Source organism: Ambystoma mexicanum, chromosome 1p, assembly GCF_040938575.1.
Source record: "Ambystoma mexicanum isolate Mex_15411 chromosome 1p, UKY_AmexF1_1, whole genome shotgun sequence".
NCBI classification, from domain to species: domain Eukaryota; kingdom Metazoa; phylum Chordata; class Amphibia; order Caudata; family Ambystomatidae; genus Ambystoma; species Ambystoma mexicanum.
This window is the reverse complement of record NC_090921.1, coordinates 1287755448-1287778586: the sequence shown is the minus strand read 5'-3', so window position 1 is coordinate 1287778586 and position 23139 is coordinate 1287755448. Positions and strand designations below refer to the sequence as shown.

Below are 23139 nucleotides of genomic sequence, written 5' to 3'. Positions count from 1 at the left end.
TCTTGAGCTGCATGTAAAATAATACAACTCTAATTCTGTGATAAAATGACACTTTCTAATCTGCTCCCTTTATGTGCCTAATTTACATAGCTACAGAATCTGGAGCAAACAAGAAAATTGTCCTTCCATCATAAAATGACCCTTTTGTTATTTTAGATGGTACTCAGAATCAGCACACTGGTCGTAGCATTAGGAGAACAGTTGCACTCCAGCACCTGTTTTTCTGCACAGTGTCATCCAGGTGGCCAGGACACGGCCATCGCTTTTGGATCCAGTTCCTATAGGTGGACGAGTGTGGGAGGATCACCTGGGTGAGGGGTCTTCGGGGAGTGGGACACCCGATGGTGAGACGCGGTATCCCCTTCCTTATAACACCTTTACCCCATCCTACCACGTAGGATATTTAGGAAATCAACCCCTGCACCCCTTTTACAACACAACCACTTTCTCACGGACAGCCCACTATGAGAGAAAACAGACCGACACCCGAGCAGTATACCTGACATGTCCCAATACGATGGTCAGGCAATTACTGACCCTCACACACACCTGACTTCCATTACACTACCCCACACGGATAAAAGGTGGAGAACGAGAGCACCCTCTGAGTGTAGCAGAGCACACGAGGAAACAGAAGTTCCAAGATGGCAGTTTAATGAGAGAAGAAAGGCGACAAGAAAGAAGGGGGTCGCTAGTAGGGAAGTTCCCTTGACCTTTTCAACAAGGAACCATCACTTTCGTGAAACCTCGAGAATAGAAAGCGCAAGACCAGGAAACCAGGCTGAAGAATCCTGCATTGTGTGCCGATAACCAAGACGGGGAGAATCACCAGCTGCCGTGGAACTGTACTTGACTCCAAGAACAAAGCAACGCCACAGCGAAATAAACACTGCCAGTGAATTGGGCAGACCGATACAAGACCGGTCTGTGTTGAAGCCAAGTTGCAAGCGGCAACATTGTAAGGAGAACGCTGGAACGAACATTGTTTGAAGGGTGTGCGATAACCGACGTGAGTAAAGTTGAGCTGCAGTTGAGTGATTGAACTTTGAAACCAAGATACAATACCTTTGACAGAGTAGTCCGGCACCGCATGTTTGCTCATTTGAAGGTCTCTGTAAGGTATCCAGCTGGGAGGTGACAAAAGTGAAAGAGAGGCAAAGAATTGTGAATTGAAGTGGTCCTGCAACGGGTCAAACAAAATCCTACGGACAATTAAAAGTCTACGATGTTGATACAGTCAAGAAGGTTTATGGCCAAGTAGATAAAGTTGGTCCGAGCCCGGCAGAGGGAGATCAAATGGTAGGCTTGATTGCCTCTCAGCGCGGTGAATTAAGTCTTCAGATGACCAGTTATTCAGCACAGCACCAACATATGAAACAGAGAGAGAAAGGAGAATTAATTAGGCTGTATGTCTAAGCGAAGGCTGTTGGAGTCTGCAACGTGGATGATAGCCAGAGGTACATGAAATGTCAAATAATTCTTACCGGAGGAAAACATTCATCACACTTAGATCTGAAGAGTGATGCACGTATTGAGTTATTGGATACATTAAGCACAAGTTGTGTAGATGATGACTGAGGAATGAGTTGCGCAGTTAGGTTAATGATGCACGAGTAGAGTAGAAGGAGACTGAGGAACGAGTTGCATAGATAAGTGAAAGCAGCTCGCACTTGGACTGAGGCGGGAAAGTACACGGATGCACTAAACAGCTAACGTTTCCCAATTTAGTAAGAAGGAGGAACGGGTAGCGTTGCAGGATTGCTACCGGTGTGAGAAGAGTGGAACTGGTAGCGTAAGAAAAGGCTACTGATATATTTTTATTGGGGCGGCAGAAGAAGAGTTCTCCAAGCCAAGGATGAATGACTGAGGTAATTACTGCATTCTGTGTGCAATACTTAAGGAACGGGTAATCTCTAAAGCCGCTGCAAAACAGTTGTAGTGCGACAGTGCCATTACAGTTAATAGAACGAAAAAGGCAGGGAGATAAAGACACAAGGAAGGTGGGAAGGGCGAGACGGGAAGGGCTGAATGTAATTCACGGATTCCCTTTATAGAGAGGGATGGGAGGAGTCACAGCAGCCATGTTTAAAACAACTATACCGTGGAAGGTGAAATGGAAAGAGAAGGCCTATTAGAAACCATGTTTAAGGAGGGATGAGATTATTTATGAAATTTCCATCTATTCCACAGGGAATAACGATGTATGACACTGTGCTAAGCTCGGGTTTGCCGCCTTGTCCCGCGCTGACAATGTGAGGAAGGAGAGCCTATGGCTTGAATATCCCGGCATATGATTTCTTTAACACTTTTTTTTTTGCTTAACATTGTTTCCCACACTATTTGTATTTAGAGGTAGGAATTGGCAATAGGCAAGGCATAAAATAAGCGGCATCGCATCGCAATTTGCGATAAACTACTGCTATTTTGCTGTATATTTAATGAATCATGTTGCACCAACTACAATATGATTCATTAAACATACAGCAAAACAAAAGATTGTGCCTAAACTCTGCCTCTCAGTGAGTCTGTGCACAGCGTGCACTGCAGGCGAGGCAGAAGCATCCGGGCTGGGCTAAAAACATTGTATCAATGTTATGAGCCCAGCCCAGCCCGGATGCAGCATCATCGTGTGAGAGGAGGATCTCAGTCCCCCCCTCTCACACTCGGCTCTGGCGTTTTTTGAGGTAAGTAGTGCTTAGGGGAGGTTTGGGTGGGGGAGCCGGGCCCGTTTTGCATTAATGTTTCATGGGGGGCTGGGTGTTTAGGAAGTGGCCATCCTGGGAAGAAATATTTCTCCTGCCCGTTCGGGTCGGAGAAATATTAATTCCAGCCATACTTGCTATTACACAGCCCCTCAGTAACAAAGCATTCTCGTAGAAGGCTTTAAACATTCTTTCATTTTGTGAAAGAATATTTAAAGCCTTCTACGAGCAGGCTGCGTTATTACTGCGGGTGCTTGTTTTAGCAAGTGGCTGAGAATAATATTTCTCCCGCCTGCTTGGGCGGGAGAAACATTTTTGCCAGCCACTCTCTAACACCCAGCAACAGGCCCGGTTGAAGATTTGTACTCCCCGGACCCCCACTGCTGAGGGTGGAAAGTGGTGCAGGGTCAGACTGGGGCATACAATAATTATCTCGGGCACCAATGAAAAAGTGCTCCACAGTTGCAAATGGGAATTCATTTCTTTTGTGACGCTGTTTGAATAACCCAAGGGGGAGGTTTCTGATAAAATGTGATGCAAATTGTACATTTTAGAGAATATCTATTCAGCAACACTGGTCAAAACCATTAGCCACAATATAATCCAGTAACTCATCAAACTAGCCCACACTGGCAAAAAAGGTGGCCCACCTTCACCCAAAAAATTGGCCCACGCAAGCATTTTACGTTTTTGGTTAAGCCATGGGCCTATTGCCCTATAGGCCAGTCCAAGCCTGCAATGGTGCATGGAGGTTAGCTGCCGAATTTATCACGAGGCAGGCAGCCAGAGCCAGTAGGAAGCTTTACACTGGCCATAACTTTTATGTGAGCACTGCAAAGCGCATATTAAAAGCCCCAGAACGAAAATTGTGACTTTTCTTTGCTGTGCTTTGCGGACTGGAAACATGGGGGCAGTTGCTGGACCCCCTCCCCTCAGAGGCTCGAGTCCTCTTTTGTTTGTAAAGGCGAAAGGCCCCAACGCTGTCCCCGATTACTGGGCTGGGTGTTAGCCAGTGGCTGCGCTGGCATTTATTTCTCCCGCCCGGTCGGGCGGGAGAAATATTATTTTCACTCAACAGCGGGTGCTGAGGGGCCCTGTTGATTCTTGAGCCCCCCAGAGTGAGTGTGTATTGTTGTGAGTAATTAGTTGATTTTTGCCTATTTTGTAGGAATTGGTCTGCAGTGTAGAGGAAGATTAGGCAGAGAGGACCATCCCACTGTGACTTGATAATAGGCCTGAGAGGTAAGCAAAGCCTAGCCCAACTTTTTATTCTAAAAATATCTTTTTAATTGTAGACTATTCAAACGCCTTCTACAAGCAGGATGTGTTATTGGTGCAGGTGGTCGCGCTGTATTCAGGGTGTTGCAAATACTCCCCCAAAGGTGGTTGCTTCGAGTAATTTGTGTTCTTTGCAAATAAACAACCATTTTGTAGTTCTTGAAACAAAACAAATGTGTACTAATTGGAGCTTGGAAGGTATGTGGCAAGTTGCTTAAATTGCTGGCAAATTCTGGCTTCACTGCTTAACCAAACGGTGTGATCCTGGGCAAATCATATGACCCAACCCAGCCACACCAGTGTGCTGGCAAGAACAGAAATGTGCATTATTTATCCTTCGGCAGTGTTGGTGGCCTGATGGGCATTACATTGCACAATTTGCTGCTAACTTGCCACTCAATACTTCCCACAATGCCATCGAGTCACAAAATGTGGTGCCTGTGTGCCATAGGTTTAGAGAAGAGATTTCCGACCTCTTGGGCACCCTGATGATTTTTCTATTGGCTTTTAGGTGTCTGATAGCACTCCCTCTTTAGATTATTTATTTTGATCTTTTAAATCATCTCACTTTTTGCTGACTTGCAATAAGCCAGACCACAAATGGATGATTACATGTTACTTGTTCAACCCATTTGTCTCGCAGATTAGACTTTATGGCACTAGTAACTGGTAGGTGCTGCATCAGGGCCTCACTGACCTGGGCAGACCAGGAGACTGGCATCTGGACATTTGGTTCTACAGAATAAGATAACTAATGTCCCCAATTTGTCACAAACTCCTTGTAGCTGCTGTCTTCATCTTGGGGAGTTGCTTGTGCCTGTAATATGCCAGAACACTAGCTAAATTCAACTTGATAATAAAATAAAAATGACACACTCAAAATTGCAACTTTATTGATTTCTTGTTGACAATTTGATGGACACTGCACTATGCACCACTGACTGCTCATGACCCAGCTGCACAGAGCCTTGAACTGAAAAAAAAGTCAGCTTTTTTTAAAATCAGATCTATTTATGTGGTCCATTCATGCGGTGAACCTTTACATTTTACAGACACTCATTGCACTAAAGAATTACTTGAGAGATACATAGAAATGCTGTATTCTTGCCAATTGTTTGTCTTGGGGTAAAACTAACTTTGGGTGACATTTAAAATAGGAGTACAAAATTGCTAATCAAGTAGGTTTATTTGCATATCAAAAATGATAATTAGCAAATTCTGCTAATCAATTTTTTTAAACTAATTTATGCCTTGATAGGTTTATTAGTATAGTCCCTTTTATTTTGGCAAGACGCCACTAGGACTGCGTTACGATTACTTGATGGTCGTAGCAGGCTCCCATCTTTAGATTTAGGATTCGATAGGCGTTTTTCAAACCCAATTGAAGTTCAATGAACACCCTTGAACTGTGGTCACTTGTTTCTGTCTTACTGTTGTTGATACCATGCGTTCCTTACAGAAGATATGGACTTCATTACTGCTCCACGTCATTTGTTGCACCCACCTTAGAATGTGGGTGGCAATTGTCATGGAGCATGTTGAATGTTCATGCCACTTTGTCGACAGGATTAGAATCGGGCATCTCATTGTGCCGCTTTCTCTTCCGCCCCAGCACTTCTGCAGTTATTACACATTGAGCATGCAGCTGTCTATTCCTCCCGGCACCCAGCACAATTGCCTCTCATTCCTGATAATGACTATCCTTGCAACCTTCCATGTATTTTTGCTCTTTTGCCACCACGTAGTGCTTGCCTACACTGTTGCTGTGATTCTCCATTCTGTAATCCACAGCCTGTACCTCATACATCAACCCTGCACAGGAGACTGGCATTATTCCACACTGAAGTAATTCCCACCTTTACCTGGGATCTTGCTGTGGCTGGTATCTCTACCATCTACTTCTAAATATGTTTATGGTTTTCTTTTGTTGCACACGCTTTGCGATAACACTGTTTTTTTTTCTTAGGGGTCACTCATTTTTCCACACCTCACTAAGAGTTTTTTTCATTAGCCTCAGATTCCCTGCCACTTGACTTGGAGCAGTCAAGAGGTGACCACGAACTTAGGTGTCTGGTAAACAGAATACAGATTATTGGATGAAACAGCTGTGAGCTGTTATATTCACAGGTAGTAATTGTTCCTTTGCTTTCCAGAGTTGCAGTCCTATTGCAATGCCTTATTTTGTAGTTTGCCCATTGCACCCAAGTGAAGGATCATCTGTCCAATCACATTAGGTGTTGGTATCTCTCTAATATGGTATTTGGAGAACCAATGCTGTGCTACATTCCTTAAGCGAAAGAAATTGGTTGCAGTCGAATCTGCGACAATTTGTCTTAAAGGGTTTCTAAAAGTATACGTACCTTAACTTGAAAGTGCTTTCTGTTCCCAACTCTATACACCTACTATGTCATCCGTGTGAGCTATCTTAGAAGGGAGTTCCCTAGTTACTGTGGATTGGAGTATGCTTACGTTTATTCGTTCAACTACACTGCCTTCCTCCATTTCCATCGTTTCCACATATTCCATGTTCTTGTCCTATTACTTATATTCCTAACAATATCGTCATGACTAATGTCTACTTGATGGCAGTGGACAGAACCAGGTATTGCTGATTTGTAGGTAGGGTGTCTGGGTTCTACCTAGAATTTGCATCTTCAGCAAGAGATCACAAAGGAGCCCGGTAAAGGTTGAATATGGTAGCCCGCTGAGATTGGGTGCCCACCAAATATTTGAATGGAGGCATCCTTGTGATGGTAAACCAAGTGTTTTTGCTCTGCTCCCAATTTTTCTATTTGACCTGGAATTCCATATTTTGTCAAAGTTGAATTAGAGTGGTTGAAGAGGGCACTTGTTCACTATGTCCTTAAACCAAGCGGGCACCAAAGCCAAGAGGACTGTGGGGAAGCTCTGCACCCAGAATTTTACCAAGACCAACCTGATAATGAAGTTCTGCCAAAGTCAAGGGAGACTGGACTGCTCAGTGACCAGAGGTAACTGAGGAATGGCTGATCCCTTCCCTTAAACCACCAGGCACAAACAGGTTGCTCACCTCCAGAATCCCTCACTTCACAGAAAGCCTTGTTGCTCCTACTTGCACTGACTCAATATGAAAAGATAGGGTCAAAAGAAACTCGGAACACAGTAAGTAAATAGGCCCAAGGCTTAAAAATACAAAAGCACATCAACAGAACTATAACTGAGTTGCGTCAGCGCGTTTCTTCTACCCACTCTCACAATAGCTGGGCGCTCCTTTCCTTGTACTTGATTGTTAATTCAACTGATGTTGGAACTGATGAACTAGACATCAAACTACTCAAATGTACAATTACAACAAGATGATACAGTTTTCATATATACTTGTTTCTTAACTTTTACAATTTATCTTAATTGTACATATTGTTGTGTTGTATCGTTATTGATTTTACGGATTCCTTAATCAATTAATTGCCGTTGTTGCCATATCGCTTGGGTCTCCTGACCCTGAGGTGCTTGTTTTTCTCCTCCTCCAATCCACTCTCCTAGAGAGATTAGTACAATCTTCACCACTCAGTGTGGCTGCCCTTCGTTCTGACATCCATGAAGCACAGCCACAGGCTATAAATGACTCACATCACCGGTTTTAGTCATGTATCCCTTCCCTTATGAACTGTCTAAGTTTACAGGATGACTGCTGTTACTCTATGAGCAGAGAGCTTCCTTAACGATCATCCTCATCCCTTATTATTATGTAAACTATTTTAACTATGGCAACACAATTTGCTAAAATCTTTTCCAGAGGCACAGACATTGACTTCTAATTGAAATATGGGCTCTATACCCTTGTGAATGCTCATTGAAATCTGTTTGTACAAATCGCAAGCTACCACCAAATATAACTCCAATTCACTACGACTTCCTCACTCAAAAATATGATACCTTTATATTCTGTGCTTTGCTGAATTCTAGATCTACAACACCTTGTTGTTTTCACCAGAACACCTTCTGAAGAACCACAGACCAGAGGTATCAATGGTAACTTTGATTTTCCTGACTTCCAAAATGTTGGCAGGGAACATTAGGGCACTGTGGAAGATTGTCTAAGTGGATACCAACTTATGTGTTTGAGTCCTGTTTGTAACATTGGCCTTATGTTTAATATTGGTGGCAGTGCAGCATCTGGTTGGTATCCCAACTGGTCTGTCCCTCCCATTCATTCCTAGGAGAGACTGACGTCCGTTGGAGCCGGTTTGGGTCCAAAGGAACCCCCAGGACACTAAGCACCAGATTTGGTATGCAGACTGTCCGCAGGGCTTCAGACATTCACAGTAACCCTATTTGGTAGGGTCACAACCGAGGAAACCTAAAGGAGTCTTTCTCACCAACAGTTTACCTACCTGTAAACTGCAAAAAGTACTGAACCTTTATGTGGCTATTCCCTTGTTAAATTCTCATTGTGGGTTTACACTGTATCATTACATCCCCATTGACTTCCTAACAGTCGCCCTTGACTGTCTGGCCATTCTATTACTTGGTGAGTCAAGGAAAACTTGTGGGAACCTCAGATGCCTAACTGTGGGTCAGTCTCTCAGATCTCCTTGACACAGAGTTAACAAGAAGGTATCCTAACAAAAGGGCTAGGGAACAGGAACCTCAGACACAGCTTGTTAGGAAGACACGCACATCGGAAAGGGGGAAGCCCCGAGAGACAGAGCTATTAAGGAAAATTGACCTTACTGAGCAGGGAAAAGCACACAGAGACACAACTGGAAAGGAAGAAACACAGTGCTGGGACACAGACAAATACCCAGAAATACAACTGCACTGGAAAACACACTGTAGGATTTTACTCTCCCCACCTAACACAGTTTTGTGGGAAGATACATTGCAAAGGCAAAGAAGAACCCCAAGAAGCACAGATGGTTATAAACGCCTACAGACACTCCTGGTTAGGACAATGCAAACTACAGGGACAACTACACAGAAACACTGCTAATGTGATAGATAATACAGCGCCCAAAGAAAAAGCTTGTTAGAAAGGCACACTCTTAGAAAGGGGTATGGCTCTTTAAATTTCTGGAAAAATACCTTTTTTTTTTACATAAAAAAACCAAACTTTAATGTTTCTTATAAAAAATAGCAAGCAATTTTATCGACCCCAATCTCGTCTCACATATTGATTCTCTGTCATGATGTGCCATCTGGTGGACTCTGTGGCATAACATGAGAGTTAAACAATATGTGGCATGCCATTTACCACACATATTAATAAATGTGTCTACTATTGTGCATTCATTTTTTTGTATGGGGACACCCCCCAAAACTCCTTACTTCCTACGCCTTTACTTTAGAATGGTATCCAGTCATATGTTTGTTGTTAAACACTACAACTGTTTTTAAAAACAAACATTTTAAAAAACTATATTTTTTGCTCTCTATTTTTCAAATCTACATTTTTCTCAATGAACATATGACTGGATACCCCCAGGAAGTGCCTAAATAAACAGTGTTGGTTAGGAACATTGTGGTTAAGAAGAATCAGCTAAATCTCCTAAATCAAAAACTGGACAGAAACAAACTGCACAGGCGGTCTGAATAGGAACACTGATAACAATGGAAGTAGCAGCAGTTTATGCCCAAGCAAGCAATGGAAAGTTGGATATTAAGTCTCTTGGACAGACAGGCACATCTCAATGACAATCCCACACACTAACAGATGATGTAAACTCTGAACAGTGGGCAGTGTTATGCCATTGCAGAAAATGCTAGGTGTCTCTGCTCTAGAGTTCCAATACACATACCATGTGTTGGTCATTCAGCAGGTGGACTACCCTGGATGTCCATTCCCCCATGGGCACCAAATCTGGAGAGGTCTTGTAGAGCCGCAGCAGGCAGAGGGCAGCACTCTGCTTTACACTGTCCATTGTATCCCTGTCAATAAAGAGTAAAGACGAGTCTGTCAACCATTGTATGCAAAGAAAGGGCAAAGAAGGGGGGGGACTTGTGAAACCCTGAATACAAAACTCAAGCACATTTAATTACAATTCAAGAAGAACACAAAAAGAGAACTTTCACGCATTGCATGCATGCAAAGAACACAAGAAGATGAAGAAAATCAAACGCAAAACATGCACGCACAAAAGAAAAACAAAGAATTAGCATAGTGGCATAGCAAACAAGCTACAACAAGAATCAGTAGCCACTTGCCCCCAGCAATACTGATGGGCAACGGCACATGGGGTAAAACTGGAAGTCAAGAGAAACACAAAGTAACAGTTGGAAACATAGATGGCATGACAGTGCGAAGTGGCTACAATTGTGACATTATGCCCTCTTTGGGTCCATTCATAAATGGGATACATATCTACTCACCCGGCTACTAGAATTTTGGGGATCTCAGAAGCAAAGGCTTCTGCCATCTCGCGGCTACCCACATTGGCAATGCAGTGCAGGGACAGGCACATGAAGGTAGGGTTGCGACTGGCCAGATCATTCTTGATGGCATTGTTGATTAGTCGGATGAGTTCACTGTTGGAGTTCACCAGCACGGAGATGAAGAGGTAGCCCTGTGCCAGGAAAGAAAGAGGTGAGAAGAAATCCTGGAATGACTAATGTCTCAATCCCTCCCTAAATACTGACATCCCTGGTCATGGTTGCTTGCCACCCAAAGACTATGCATGGTAGCAAACATTTTATCTCTGACTTTCAATTAACCCCTTAAGTGCCAAGGACGAGTATGCTCGTCCTTTTTGCATAGACTTGCATAATAGCCGGGCACTTATTAATATATATTTTCATCACCACACTTTGCCAATTGGGGGGCAATGATACCCTAGTATACCTGCAGCCTCCAGCATCATTGTCAATTCCATACTGTAACTGAACAAGGGGCATCCTTGTAGGCCCGTAGGCTATGAAAAATTTTAACACCATGTCCAGCAGATAAGAAACTGGAACATGGCGCGAAATGCAACATTTAATATTGAGCAAGTGAATCCTCCCGCCTCACCATGACATTCCATTGTGTAAAGGACTGCTGTAGTTCTTTCCAACACTTCATCATGGATAGCGAATTGGAAAATGTTCATGTTAAAGTTCTAAATGGATGGCAAGGTAACCTTTGAAAAGACTGTATCATCCACAAACCAACCTGATGTATGGATCCAATGAGAAAAGAAGGGTCCACATGGTTTACACCCATTAGTTGACAAATGGAGCAGTGCAAAAATGAAACCTACATTACTATTGATCTTCACCAGGACATCCCACAAAATGACAGTCATGACTCTCACAAGTGCAAAGATAATTATCAATTTTGTCATATGATACTCATACTAATGTGCAAACTTAACAAATGTGCATTTGAGATGATATAAAGCCAACCGGCTATCCTGTAAGAGTAGGTTCATTCAAGCAGAAGGAGATAACCAGAAATCTATCGAATAAGCTAAAAATGCAGGCGAGGCACACTAACTAACAATCCTGTCAGAGGATGTCAAACCTGGTGTGAGGAACTTTACAACTATCCTATATGATGATGAAAGGTTGTGTGTAAGGGACTAAGTAACAACCATATGAGATGCTGTAGAGTCATGTGTGGAGTACAAAGAAATGTCGTCCTGGATAACAAACAGCCGGGTTGTTAGGTACGATTTTTCTTTTTGTATCCCCCCCTACCCCCATCTCTTTCACTGGAACCACAGCATACCTGCTGAGAGCTTGTGTGATCTTTACTTGATTTTTGTGAGAGAATTATTTTTAATCTCACTCACTTAACTCATTTATGGGGCAGGCTATGATTACAGGGGGACCAGACCCCCACTTATGTTATGGCATGGCACTATCGACTCCCTTATGGACAGTTGTGCAGTGGCATCTTTACCTTTTACTTTATGGGCAGTTTCCCATGTTCAGTGTAGCCCAGACCAGATGTTGGCAGTGGTATCTGAGTACCTCTTATTTTTTACCATGAGGTAGCCATTTTACCACTACAGTGTGTCATGAACCAGCTCGGGTCTTCTCGGAGACCACTGGCTGTCCAGGTCTTTGTGCTCTCTGGATGTACCCCAGGAGCAAACATTTAGTGTCTCTGCACGAGACCAGCGATCAACAAGACGACGGACCCCACCTATGTATGCAACAGTCTACAAAAGCTTGCTCTCTTCCCACAGTCGTCGTCTCGCAACAACATTCATCATCAGAATCTCGTCGGCCTTGCAATTTCAGCTAAATATCTTGCACGTCCTCTGTCTCCATGTCTCGTCCCTACCACCTTGTGCTCAGTTCATCTCATCATATGGCAGTTTCTGTCTGCCAGTCACAGTGTTTCTTTGTCCATTGTGGCTACTTGGGAGAGTCTCGAGGATGGAAGAGCCTGAACACCAGAGTAGTGGGATTAGCCCTAAGTAAGCCCAAGTACTGATAGCTCCTTAATTCTCCCCACCCCCACTGTTGTTCTACTGAGCAGCTGCTGTCCCAGACTTTTCTACCTCCTTGTTTCAGGCCCAAGGGAAGACGCCACTCCTTTCCTGTACAGCACAGTTGATCCTGGATCACTTATAATTCTGACACACCTCTTTATCTCATGGAGGAGTGTTCGGAATTTGAGTGGGTCGTGCTAGCTCACATCACTCCTGTGCAGAATCGGTGAATCAAAGCCTGACACAGTGGGCAAAATGGCTTACCTTGTTTAAGCCCATTTTCTTCAGCTCATTATTTTTTTTGTTTTGAAAATTCAGTTTTATTGAAGTTTTTGGGTTATGACAAGCTCATTTTTTATGGCTGTTTTCCTCCCATGTACTAGTGGGAAATTATAATGTATATATGTATGGTATTTTCTTTGCGGGATCTGTACAGAGCCCAGGTAGAGGTAGGTGTTTAGGTGTGTTATATATATTGGGTAGGGGGTGCAGATAGCCCCAAAACGCATTCCAAACTAGAGTGATGCTATGACTGTACCAAAGGTGGTTGTCCATGATTGGACAGCCACTCAAGAGTTGGAATGTTGATAGGTGAGGATGGGTTCCCCCGGGTCAGATTTCTATATATCAGGAGATGATCTGGAGACATTTAGGTAGTCGAACACTCAAGCCAGGAATCCAAAGAACAAGATACTACAGATTAAAGATGGAGGCTGTTTCTGGGACATCCATGGGCCAAGCCAACTGCTGCAAGTTGAAGCTCTGCTCTTTCAGTTTAGGCCTTCCAAAGTGCGTCCTCTGCCCTAAACTGGTGTGCTTTACCGGTTCTGAGTCAATGCCATGATGGTCTTTATGGAGTACAAAAGATTCCAAAGCCTGGAACACATCCTCCAGAGTCGGAACCCATATTTTGCCTGGATTTTACACAGTTCTGGGACTGCAATTCTTGCAGTGCACGCTCATCATGGAATCTTGACCTTGTTGCTCTGCTGCTGTTGTTCTGCTACGAAGGGGAGCCTTGCTGGAGACTGAATCCTGTGTCCTTTCTTTTGATGCCTGCAGACCCTGTGCTGGATCATAACAACTGCATCTCTTGAATGCGGCATTCCATCGTAATGGAAAAGAGGCCCTTTATCTTCAGCCAAGTCTAGCCTGGTGTTCTCCAGAATCATAAGGCCACTGACAGAGAAAGCATCTGCCCGATTGCTCTTAAGTTGTGAAAAGGAACATACCTTTGCACCCATGACCCCTGGAACCTCAGGAACCCAAGCAACCATGAGAGCAATTGCCCGCAACAGACTTACCAAGGTTCATTGTACATCTTGTTCTGGGTTCAAGTGACTGGTTAGCATACCGGTTTCTTTTGTTTCCCTTGGGCTGCATTCGGTTCTATAGGGCGTCTCTGCCACTGCCCCTGCTTGACCTTTGGTGGTGGAACATGTGTACAGGAATCCTGTCTGGGGTCCCCCTAGACATCCAGGTGTGGTAGCCATCCCTCTCCTACACTGAAAACCTATAATTGCTACACTACAAAATGTGCCACTATCTACCGCATTTCACTAGCCTTTAGTTTCCTATGGGAGAAATGATAAGTTACTCACCGCAGTGACTAACATACTCTTAGTCCATAGTCCCCTTTCCTCCATACTGTATGGGCGTCCCTTCCAAGGGACGGGAGACGGAACCTTTTTCACCAGAAAAAACCTTCTCCCTTTTAAATTTAGAGGCACGCAGGGGTGTGGCCCAGGGAGCATGCGCTGCCCTGATTGCGCCCTCCGGCACCACAACTCAGTCCCCATTGATGCGTCGACAATAGATTTAACATTGCCTAATGACACAAGTATTATTAAGGGGGAGGTTGGTGGGACGTATGGAGGAAAGGGGACTAACAGTACGTTAGTCACTATGGTGTGTAACTTATAATTACTATCACTTCCCACCCCATTTCCTCCATACTGTATGGGCGATTACAATTGATTGTAGCCCCCAGTGTGGAGAGGAGACCCTCCTTAAGCAAATAGGTTCCTGAGAACCGCCTGTCTGAAGGCTGCATCAGATCTAGAGCCGGCATCCAAACATTAATGCTTGCAGAAAGCCGAGGGAGAGGCCCAAGTGGCCGCCCTGCTTATGACTTGCCAAGGGACATGGCGCTGGAATGCAATGGCCGTTGCCTTGGCCCTGACTGCGTGGGCATGCATTTTGGCCGGGAGCGGCCTGTGCTGGCCCTCATACTAGATGGCAGAAACCATCCAATGGGATATGCAAGCCTTAGAGGCCCGATAGCCTGGTCTTGAGCCTCCGAAAGTGACAAACAGGACGTCCGATTTACAGAAGCCCTTGGTCCTGTCCAAGTAGAATTTCAGGGCACGCCGGACATCCAGGCAGTGCAGCACTCTGTGCTTCGTCCTTGGGATCGGGAAAAAACATAGGAAGGACCATTTCCTCGTTCAAGTGGAAAGCAGACGGTACCTTGGGCAGAAATGCTGGGTGTGTCCGCAGGACTACCTTGTCCTTGTGAAAGGTAGTATATGGTTCTGAGGCGACCAGCGCCTGGATTTTGCTGACTCTACGAGCCAAGGTGAGGCCGACTAGTAAGGCTGTCTTGATGGTGACCAGCCTGATGTCCACGGACGCCATTGGCTCAAACGGTTTTGCGCTAGGGCGGCCAAGACTATGTTGAGGTCCCACACAGGGTGCGGTCTCTAGACGGGCGGGTAGAGCCTTGCAAGTCCCGTCAGATGTTTCTTGACTATACGGTCGGAGGAGGAGAAAATGCATTCCTCCGAGTTCCTGTAAGCCCCAATAGCTGCGAGGTATGTGCGGCAGCTGTCCACCTGCACGTCTGAGTGGGCGAGGTGCGCTGAAAAGGAGAGCACATCGTCCAGGGTGCACTTCAGAGAGTCGATTCCTTTGGAGTCTGCCCAGTGGCAGCATCTGGTCCACTAGCTCTTGTACTGGGCCCTGGTAGCTTTGCTCCTGGTGCCCTGTATGATATCCAGATAGGCCTGTGAGAGGCTAAGGTGCCGAAGCGTTACCTGCTCAGGTACCACGCTGTGAGGGCTAGTTTCTCTGGCGCAGGGTGGATGAACCTGCCCCAGAGAGGTGATGGGCACGTCGGGAGGTGAATCAGGGGCACTTCCGAGAGGCTGCGGAGCTCCGAAAACCATGGCCTGGCCGGCCACCATGGAGCTATTAGAATAATGAGGGGTTGGCGAGACTCCTTGATTTCGCAAATCACCCTGTGAATCGGGGGAGTGAGCGGAAAGGCGTAGGCTTTCATGCCGGTCCACTGGAGTTGAAATGAGTCGCCCAGAGAGCCGGAGCCCTGACCTTGCCAGGATGCGAACTGGAGACACTTCTTGTTGCGCCAGGTGGCAAAGAGATCCACCTGGGGGTGGCCCCACCTGTTGAAAATCGCCTGAATAACGAAGTCGTTTAGCTGCCACTCGTAATTGCCCACTCCCAGTCTGCTGAGCCTGTCCGCTTCTAGGTTGTATTCCCCCTGGAGGTGGACTGCCGTGAGGTAAATGTTGTTTTCCAGGGCCCACTCCCACATGCTGATCGCCAGTCTGCACAGCGGAGGGAAGCTGGTGCCTCCCTGCTTGTTGACATAGTACATGCTGGTCGAGTTGTCCATCTGGATGAGGACAACCTTGCTCCTGAGAAGTGGTAGGAATGCCCTGAGCGCCAGCCAGATGGCGTTCTGCTCTAGCCAATTGATGTGGTATTCCTGCTCCAGTAGAGTCCAGGTGCCATGGACTGAGAGATCATCCAGGGTGGCTCCCCAGCCCTCGAGCAAGGAATCCGTGGTGATGGTGGCCTGCGGAGAGGGCGGCCGGAACGGCTTGCCCGTCCGTAGGTTGCAGTCTCTGGACTACCAAGTCAGGTCCGGGTGGAGAGATGGAGGAATGTTGATCATCTCGGATTGAGAGCCCCGCTCCTGGTTCCATGAGGCCACGCAATGTGCAGCTGAATCCTCCTCATCCTTAGTCTCGTGTGCGGAAAGGCTACTAGGACCGCTGCCAGTAGAACCAGAAGATGTTGGTACCACCATGCTGAGGTCCCCTCTCTGCTGAGGAAGTGGGTGGTGGCCCTCTTGATGGTTGATATTTTGTCCTCCGAAGGGAAGACCTTCTCGGAGCACGTGTCCCAGATAAGGCCCAAGAATGTCAGATTCTGCGTGGGCTGCAGCTCCGACTTCTTGAGATTGACCAAGAGGCCCAGATTGTGCAGTGTGTTCATAAAGGCATGGGAAGAGTGGTGAACCGCTTCCGGAGATGTAGCCCTGACGAGCCAGTCGTCGAGGAATGGGTAGATGTGGATGCCCTGCGCTCTGAGGAGGGCCGCCACTGCATTCATGAGTCTAGTAAAGACCCTGGGGGCCGAGTTGAGGCCAAAAGGAAGGACCTTGTACTGAAAATGGTAGCCCATGATCCTGAACCGAAGGAATGAACAATGGGGCCACCAAATCCGGACGTGTAGGTACAAGTCCTTCAGATCCAGGGAGCACAACCATTCTCCCTTGTCCAATGTCTCCCCTATAAAAGCTGGCGTAACCATCTTGAATTTTGCAGGGGTAATGAGAGGTTGAGGGTGGAAAGGTCCAGCACAACTCTCAGGCCCGCCTTGTTCTTCTTCTGAATGGTGAAAATCCTGGAGTAAAAGCCAAAGCCTCGCTGGGAGGCTGGGACTTCCTCCACTGCCTGGCTCTCTAAAAGCGACTGATCTCCGCCAAAATAGTTGCTGTCCCAACCTGTGGGAGTGGAGGGGAAGAGGGAGGAGAGGCTGGGATACGAAGGCGGTACCCCGTGGATACTACGGATAGGATCCAGGGTTCCACGAAATTCTGGTGCCAGAAATGTGCATGGAGAGCAAGCCTGTCCCCCACCGGAGACACGTGGACCCGAAGGGGCGTGTCATGCCTTCTTTCCCTCGAAGGCTGTTGCTGAGAAGGGGGACTAGAAAAAACCCTTACTCCCCATCCCCCCTTTTTGTTGCTTGCGCCGGGGTTCTGAGATGGCGAGCGGTCCGGCTGCCTGGATCTGCGTTCCTGGAAGCCGCAGAACCCTCCGTACGTACGACCCCTTTCTGAGCACTGCCGAGATTGAGTGTACGATTTGGGCGTGGCCTTTGCAAGGATGGATAAAGACTTGGTTGTTTGTGAGCTGTTTTTCTTCTTGTCCAGCTCTTCGTCCGTAGAGGAGTGGAAGAGGGCCCCCCCCTTCGAACGGTAGATCTAGTATGCGTTCCTGGACATCCGGGTTGAATCTTGTTTCCCGGAGCCAGGCTGTCCTTCTCATGTCCGTGGCAATACAGATGGCACGGCCAGAGGTGTCAATATGGGCCACTGTGGATTCCATGAGGTCATGCGCCACCAGCTTGGCCTCGACTAGCCCCGCCTTAAAGCGTGATTGTCTCAGTGTGTTTCGGGAGGAAGTCCGCAATTTCCCGCCATAATCTTCGGTTAGCGGCTGCCAGCATGGCATTGGCCGGACGCAGATGTAAAGAGGCATTGGAATAGAGTTTCTTGCCATACGCCTCCAAGATCTTCTCCTCCTTGCCTAGCAGCGCCACAGAGGAGGAGGTTGAGGACGACTGAGGCTTGGAGTATAGTGATGCCACAAGCCCTGCGGTGAAAGGGCTGGACTACTGCTGTTAGGCTGTGGCGAGTGAAGAGGAGTGTTGTGGTGCTTTCTAACTAATACCCACTGGAGAGGTGCGTGTGCCTTTAAGGGAGGAAGACCTGTTGACCAGCTGACCCTTAAGAGGCCGCCTCTAGCCCCCTTGTGATGTAAGCCCTGCGGTGAAAGGGCTGGACTACTGCTGTTAGGCTGTTTGGCGAGTGGCGCTTGCGATTGCGCCACCAATCTATGGCCTTGCCAAAGTCCAGAACACGGGCGCAGAAAAAGCGCGTCCAACTTGGTGAAAAGGAGGAAACTGGAGTCCGCAGTACTGCGAATCGAACTTGTGAGAGGAAAGTACGTCGATTTTACTCATGTACCTCCACCTCTGTGAGCGAAGATCATGATGAGGAGCAAACCGTTGTGGTTCCTAACATTATTTCCAATACCAACATTAACAACCATAATGAAACAAGTAGCCGAGCACACACATGCTCTAAGAGTAATCACCCGTCACAAAATCACGGGGGGGGGGGGGGTGTCGGACTAAAAACAACCCTACCGTTGAACTGTGATGCTTGCTGTGAAATCAACCTACACACACAAGGAATATCCCCACCCCCCTTTAACTCAAGTCTCGTCGACGGGTTAAGCCCCCGCCGGAGACCAACACAAGCCGACGATCATGTGTGTAAACAGTACGAGCACTTACTCGGCGTGTCGCCTGTCCAGAGTGGCTCGCGTACACGGCCGAGTGCTGGCGAGGTGGGGCTGGGTGTGGATGGAGGCGTCCAGGGGTTGGATCTTTCCGAGAGCCCCGTTGTGATGGGGGCCGGTGCCGGAGACTGTGGTGGAGCGGGCGCGGCTTCTTCCACTGGCGTTGGGCCGCGCATGCGCTGTGCGCTCGCCGGGGGGTGGGAGGTCTGTTTGGACAGTGGAGGCCGAGTCCCTCCCTGTTTGGAGTGCTGCCGCCTCCTCTGTCTTCGGGCGTTGTTGCGGCCAGAGCGGTGGAGGGAGCACAGCCAGAGTCTGGGATAGTTGTGCATGTCCAGGGTGGGGGCTCGATTGGAGCCGTTTTGGCATCCCAGATGGACCGGGAACCTGGGACGAACTACGATGTGAATGTATTAGAGGAGCTGAATGATGATGTTTTTGGAGCCTCAAACGACACGATAAAGGATGCCTGTGTCCCAAAACGGCAGGTAAGATCTGTGACACTTGATGAGCAGGTGATTCAAAAGCAATATGAGTGCTGTGAATTGTTAAATGTTGTGAATAACATCTTGCAAAGCACGACAGCAGTAAACAAAACAAGTAATTGCAACTTAATTAACGGCAACAGTCGGCAAGAAGAGACAAAACAAATACAGAAAGTAGCCCTAAAAAAGACAGAACTCACAACTACCTGAACCAAACGAAGACATTTGGGCTAATGTTTGCTATAAACGTACAAAGCAGCCTGCAAGGGCCTCAAATGTGAGGTTAAGCGAGTCATCCTTGCAGGACATGTCATTCACCCAATTTAACTCACAAAAGAGAGCGGCTAACACTAAACGAACTGATCCAGAAATAACGCTTCTGAACACGCAAAATTCACAGTCCACTACTATGAACTCAACAGTCAATTGTGATCTGTCTGACTCGCCCTTTATTGAACAGTCGTTCCCGAAAATAAGGAGGGGTAGACGATTTAATCAAAAGAAAACTACGAAGTACACTAGTAGGAAAAGGAAGGTGGAGCCTAAGGAATATGAACAAACAACGGGGATTCAAGTTGCAATATTATCTTCACTTGCCATTTCTATGGCACCTTTCATGAAGTTAAACGAGAACCTAAACAATACAATGAAGGATTCCTCTACATTGTTGGCTCTACTGAACACCAAAGTAGCTCATCTGGAACAAATATGCAATCAATCCTCCAATAACGTTAAGGATGGCCTAAAAGGCCTGGATGCCTCTCTTAAATCTCTGGCCGAACAAAAGAGAAATTACTCCTTGGATAAAAAACTTTTGGCTGAAGTCGCCCGGGAAGCACTAGCCATATTTAAATACGAAGGTTTAAATAGTATTGGTCCACATCGTGAAAATTAATCAAATAGTGGTAACACACTACAAAGAAACCCAACTTCACCTTCAACTGCGTGCCCCGAGCATCAGCCATTAATTATTGGAGGCTCTATGGCAGCGTCTGTAAACGTAATAGAGAGGCCCACCCAAGGGTCTGAAGTTCGTGTGTCGTCAGATCAGGTCAGGTCCAAGTGATCGATCTTACTACTAGCAAAGATCGGGTGCAAGCAAGTTCAGATCATGCAAAAACGGCGAGCGCCGTGACAAGCCCATACAATCGAGGAGCAAGTACCTCTCTCGGGAGCGGGAAAAAAAAAATGGACGACGTTTCATTTAACACGGCCTTCGAACAGGCGCGAGCCTATAAGAGGCAGAGGGGCCTTGTCCATCAAACACATTCTACGTCGACTATGGCCCCCCAACCTAACACTGTGGAAAACGTGCAGACAACCTGCAAAGGCACAGAGAAGCCAAATGTATTCTCGATCTTTGAAGGCACAGCAGGAAATTGCAAGAATCCAGTGGTAATTCATGATAAATCGACAAAAACGGTAAAAAAATTGAAGAACCAACCGAGTAAGAGAAATGAATCTAACCGGAAAGAAAATCGAAAAGGATCGGAGCCTGCAAAGGAAGCTGTTCCTCTCCTTCCAGCGATCGCAGTAGACCAATTGTCTGCCGACATCTCTGAAGATCTTTTAAACATGTCCACTTATGAGGATACAGAAAAAGTGGAAATCACACAAGAACCAAAGAAGTGTGCTCAAATAACCTCTGCAGACAACGATGAGAGCACGCCTATGGTTTACCCTGCCGAAACAGAGGGAGACTCCTCTGGAGCTCTGAGCTTGAGTGCACGCAACTCAGACCAGGCAAATTCAACAGAATTGGCGAGTATCAAGGTCTTTAGACCCTGTCACATTGTCCACAAACCAGTAACTCCTGAGGAGAATGGGAAGATCTCAGGAAGTCCACCGTTTATGACTATGCAAGAAAAAAGGTCAAAACTATGTAACAGATTACGAGGAGTTCAGTTGGGTGAAAGAGAGAATTCTAAAACCAGTATGTGCAATCTGGAGAAAATACCTATTGAAGACACTAGCAGAAGTATGGCTTCAAACAACAAAGCCTCCAACAACAAAAAAGCAAACGTGACTTCTCCAAACAGCCTACTGGAACGACTTGAATCACAAGTGAACTCCCACGGAAGAGACGGTGGCAAGACCAAAAGAGAGAACGATCTCGATTTGGCCTTTAAGGTGATGGTTGAAAGGCTCGACTCAAAGGACAAGTTGATCTTAAACCGTGCAACCATCATCAGGCTATTCGACTTGATTCCTAGTTTGCGTGCTATCACGTCCAGGGATCTAAAGATCGTTGAATTTCCTAATGAGAATCGGAATGATAAAGTAATCCTTCACGTATCTTCTTCATTGATAGCCAACACAATCATTGAAGCAAACGTTGCGCTATTTTCGTTGGGTTTGAAGCCTACTCATTAGGAACACTTAGCCCGAACCACCATGCTTCGGATGCCCGAGACAATGAAGAGATGCTAAGCGGCTGGCAACAGAGCACTGTGCTGCGCTCTATCAACAAAAATGAGTTTCTCAGATCTAAAAGTATCAATGTAAGATCCACGGACGAGGTTCAGCCCCCGTGCTTGTCACGGGTAGGCACCCAGACAGAAGACAAAACATCTAATTCTATGATGTATAACGATGCGAATGGATCTGTGGAACCCAAAACGGAGATCAGAATCACCATAAGTGGAACCCACGGCCAGCAATTGCCGATAGCCGAAGCACTCTGTATACTAGCATTGCTGAGGTGAACGACGATTGGGGCTGGTTGGCAGCCTCGCTTAACATGAAAGATCGTCAATAATGCCAGGAAAAGTCAACCTTAAATAGGTGTCTAGTGGCATATTGGAACATGCGTGGATTTATACATCTTTTCAATAAAAACTGGTTGGACAGCCTGTCGGTCATTTGCTTGCAAGAAACTTGGCTTTCCGAAATGCCACTTGTGATTAATTACGAAGTGGCCCTGAATCCAGCCATAAAATTGTCAAAAGGTCGTCCAATGACAGGTTTGTTAACTCTAGTAAACAGGGCATCGGGCTTTAGGATTTCTAAGTCCTACAATCACTCCCCATTTATCCAGGAAACGACAATTACCAAGCAGAAACTGGGCCCCGGGTATGACGAGGAAATAACATTTCTAAACTTTTATTGGAATCACCAGAAGGCAAGTAAACAGGTCTTCATAGAGAAAATTGCGGACATTTTGGATGTTCTGTATGGGCCAAGATACTGATATGTGGGGACTTAAACATTGATTTTTTTAAACTTATCACTGCAGATAAAAATGTGCTAGCTAATGAGTGGCTTGAGGAAATGGAAATAAGACAATTGCAAATGCAGAATGGGAATACAACCGGAGATATGCCACCTGCCGCGACGTGGCAGCATGCAGATTCAGCCTCTACGATTGACTACGTCTTTGTGTCAACTGCAAACAACTAGCGACCATAATATGCTTATAACGCATCTCAATACATCATTAGAGGAAGGTCAACCGAGGTGGCAGCATAATATCTCCGTCGCGACAAATAGGGCGAGACTCTGCTTAGAAGAACAAGAGGTCGCCCAGTTGGCAACAGCTTATTGTCAGGATTCCACACAACTAGAATACGACCAACTATTGTTTCAATTTAAGACCAAGAATGCGGGGTCGAAGAATACAATTTTGGTTTCGAAAACACTGGTTTGACCCTGAAATTCAGAAACGAAAACGGCTGGAGCGACAGAACATTCGACAGGCCCAGTCATTAGAAATGATTACTAGGAAAACACAAATAAGAGCTGCTAAACATTGTTTGAAGAGCCACATGCATCTAACTCTTCAAAACGACGCTGAGACAATGTTATCCATATTAAGGATGACATCGTAGCAATAATTAAAAGGGCCAATAACTCAAGAGCACCGGGCCCAGATGGCTTAACGAACTTCACCTTGAAACAGCATCCCGAGATTTGGGCAGAGATATGCGTAGCTTTATTCGAAAGA

At 46.2% G+C, this 23139-nt stretch overlaps 1 protein-coding gene across 2 annotated transcripts in view; it reads right to left on the bottom strand.

The window, feature by feature from the left end:
• The window catches only part of AP2A1 (adaptor related protein complex 2 subunit alpha 1), an 891085-nt gene that overhangs the window by 593870 nt on the left and 274076 nt on the right, over positions 1–23139 (bottom strand). For both annotated transcript variants that reach the window (XM_069605316.1, XM_069605324.1), the window contains exons 4-5: positions 10329–10522; positions 9758–9887 (exon numbers count right to left, since the gene is read on the bottom strand). In XM_069605316.1, the coding sequence (XP_069461417.1) occupies positions 9758–9887; positions 10329–10522 (324 nt within the window). The remainder of the gene's footprint in view (positions 1–9757; positions 9888–10328; positions 10523–23139) is intronic.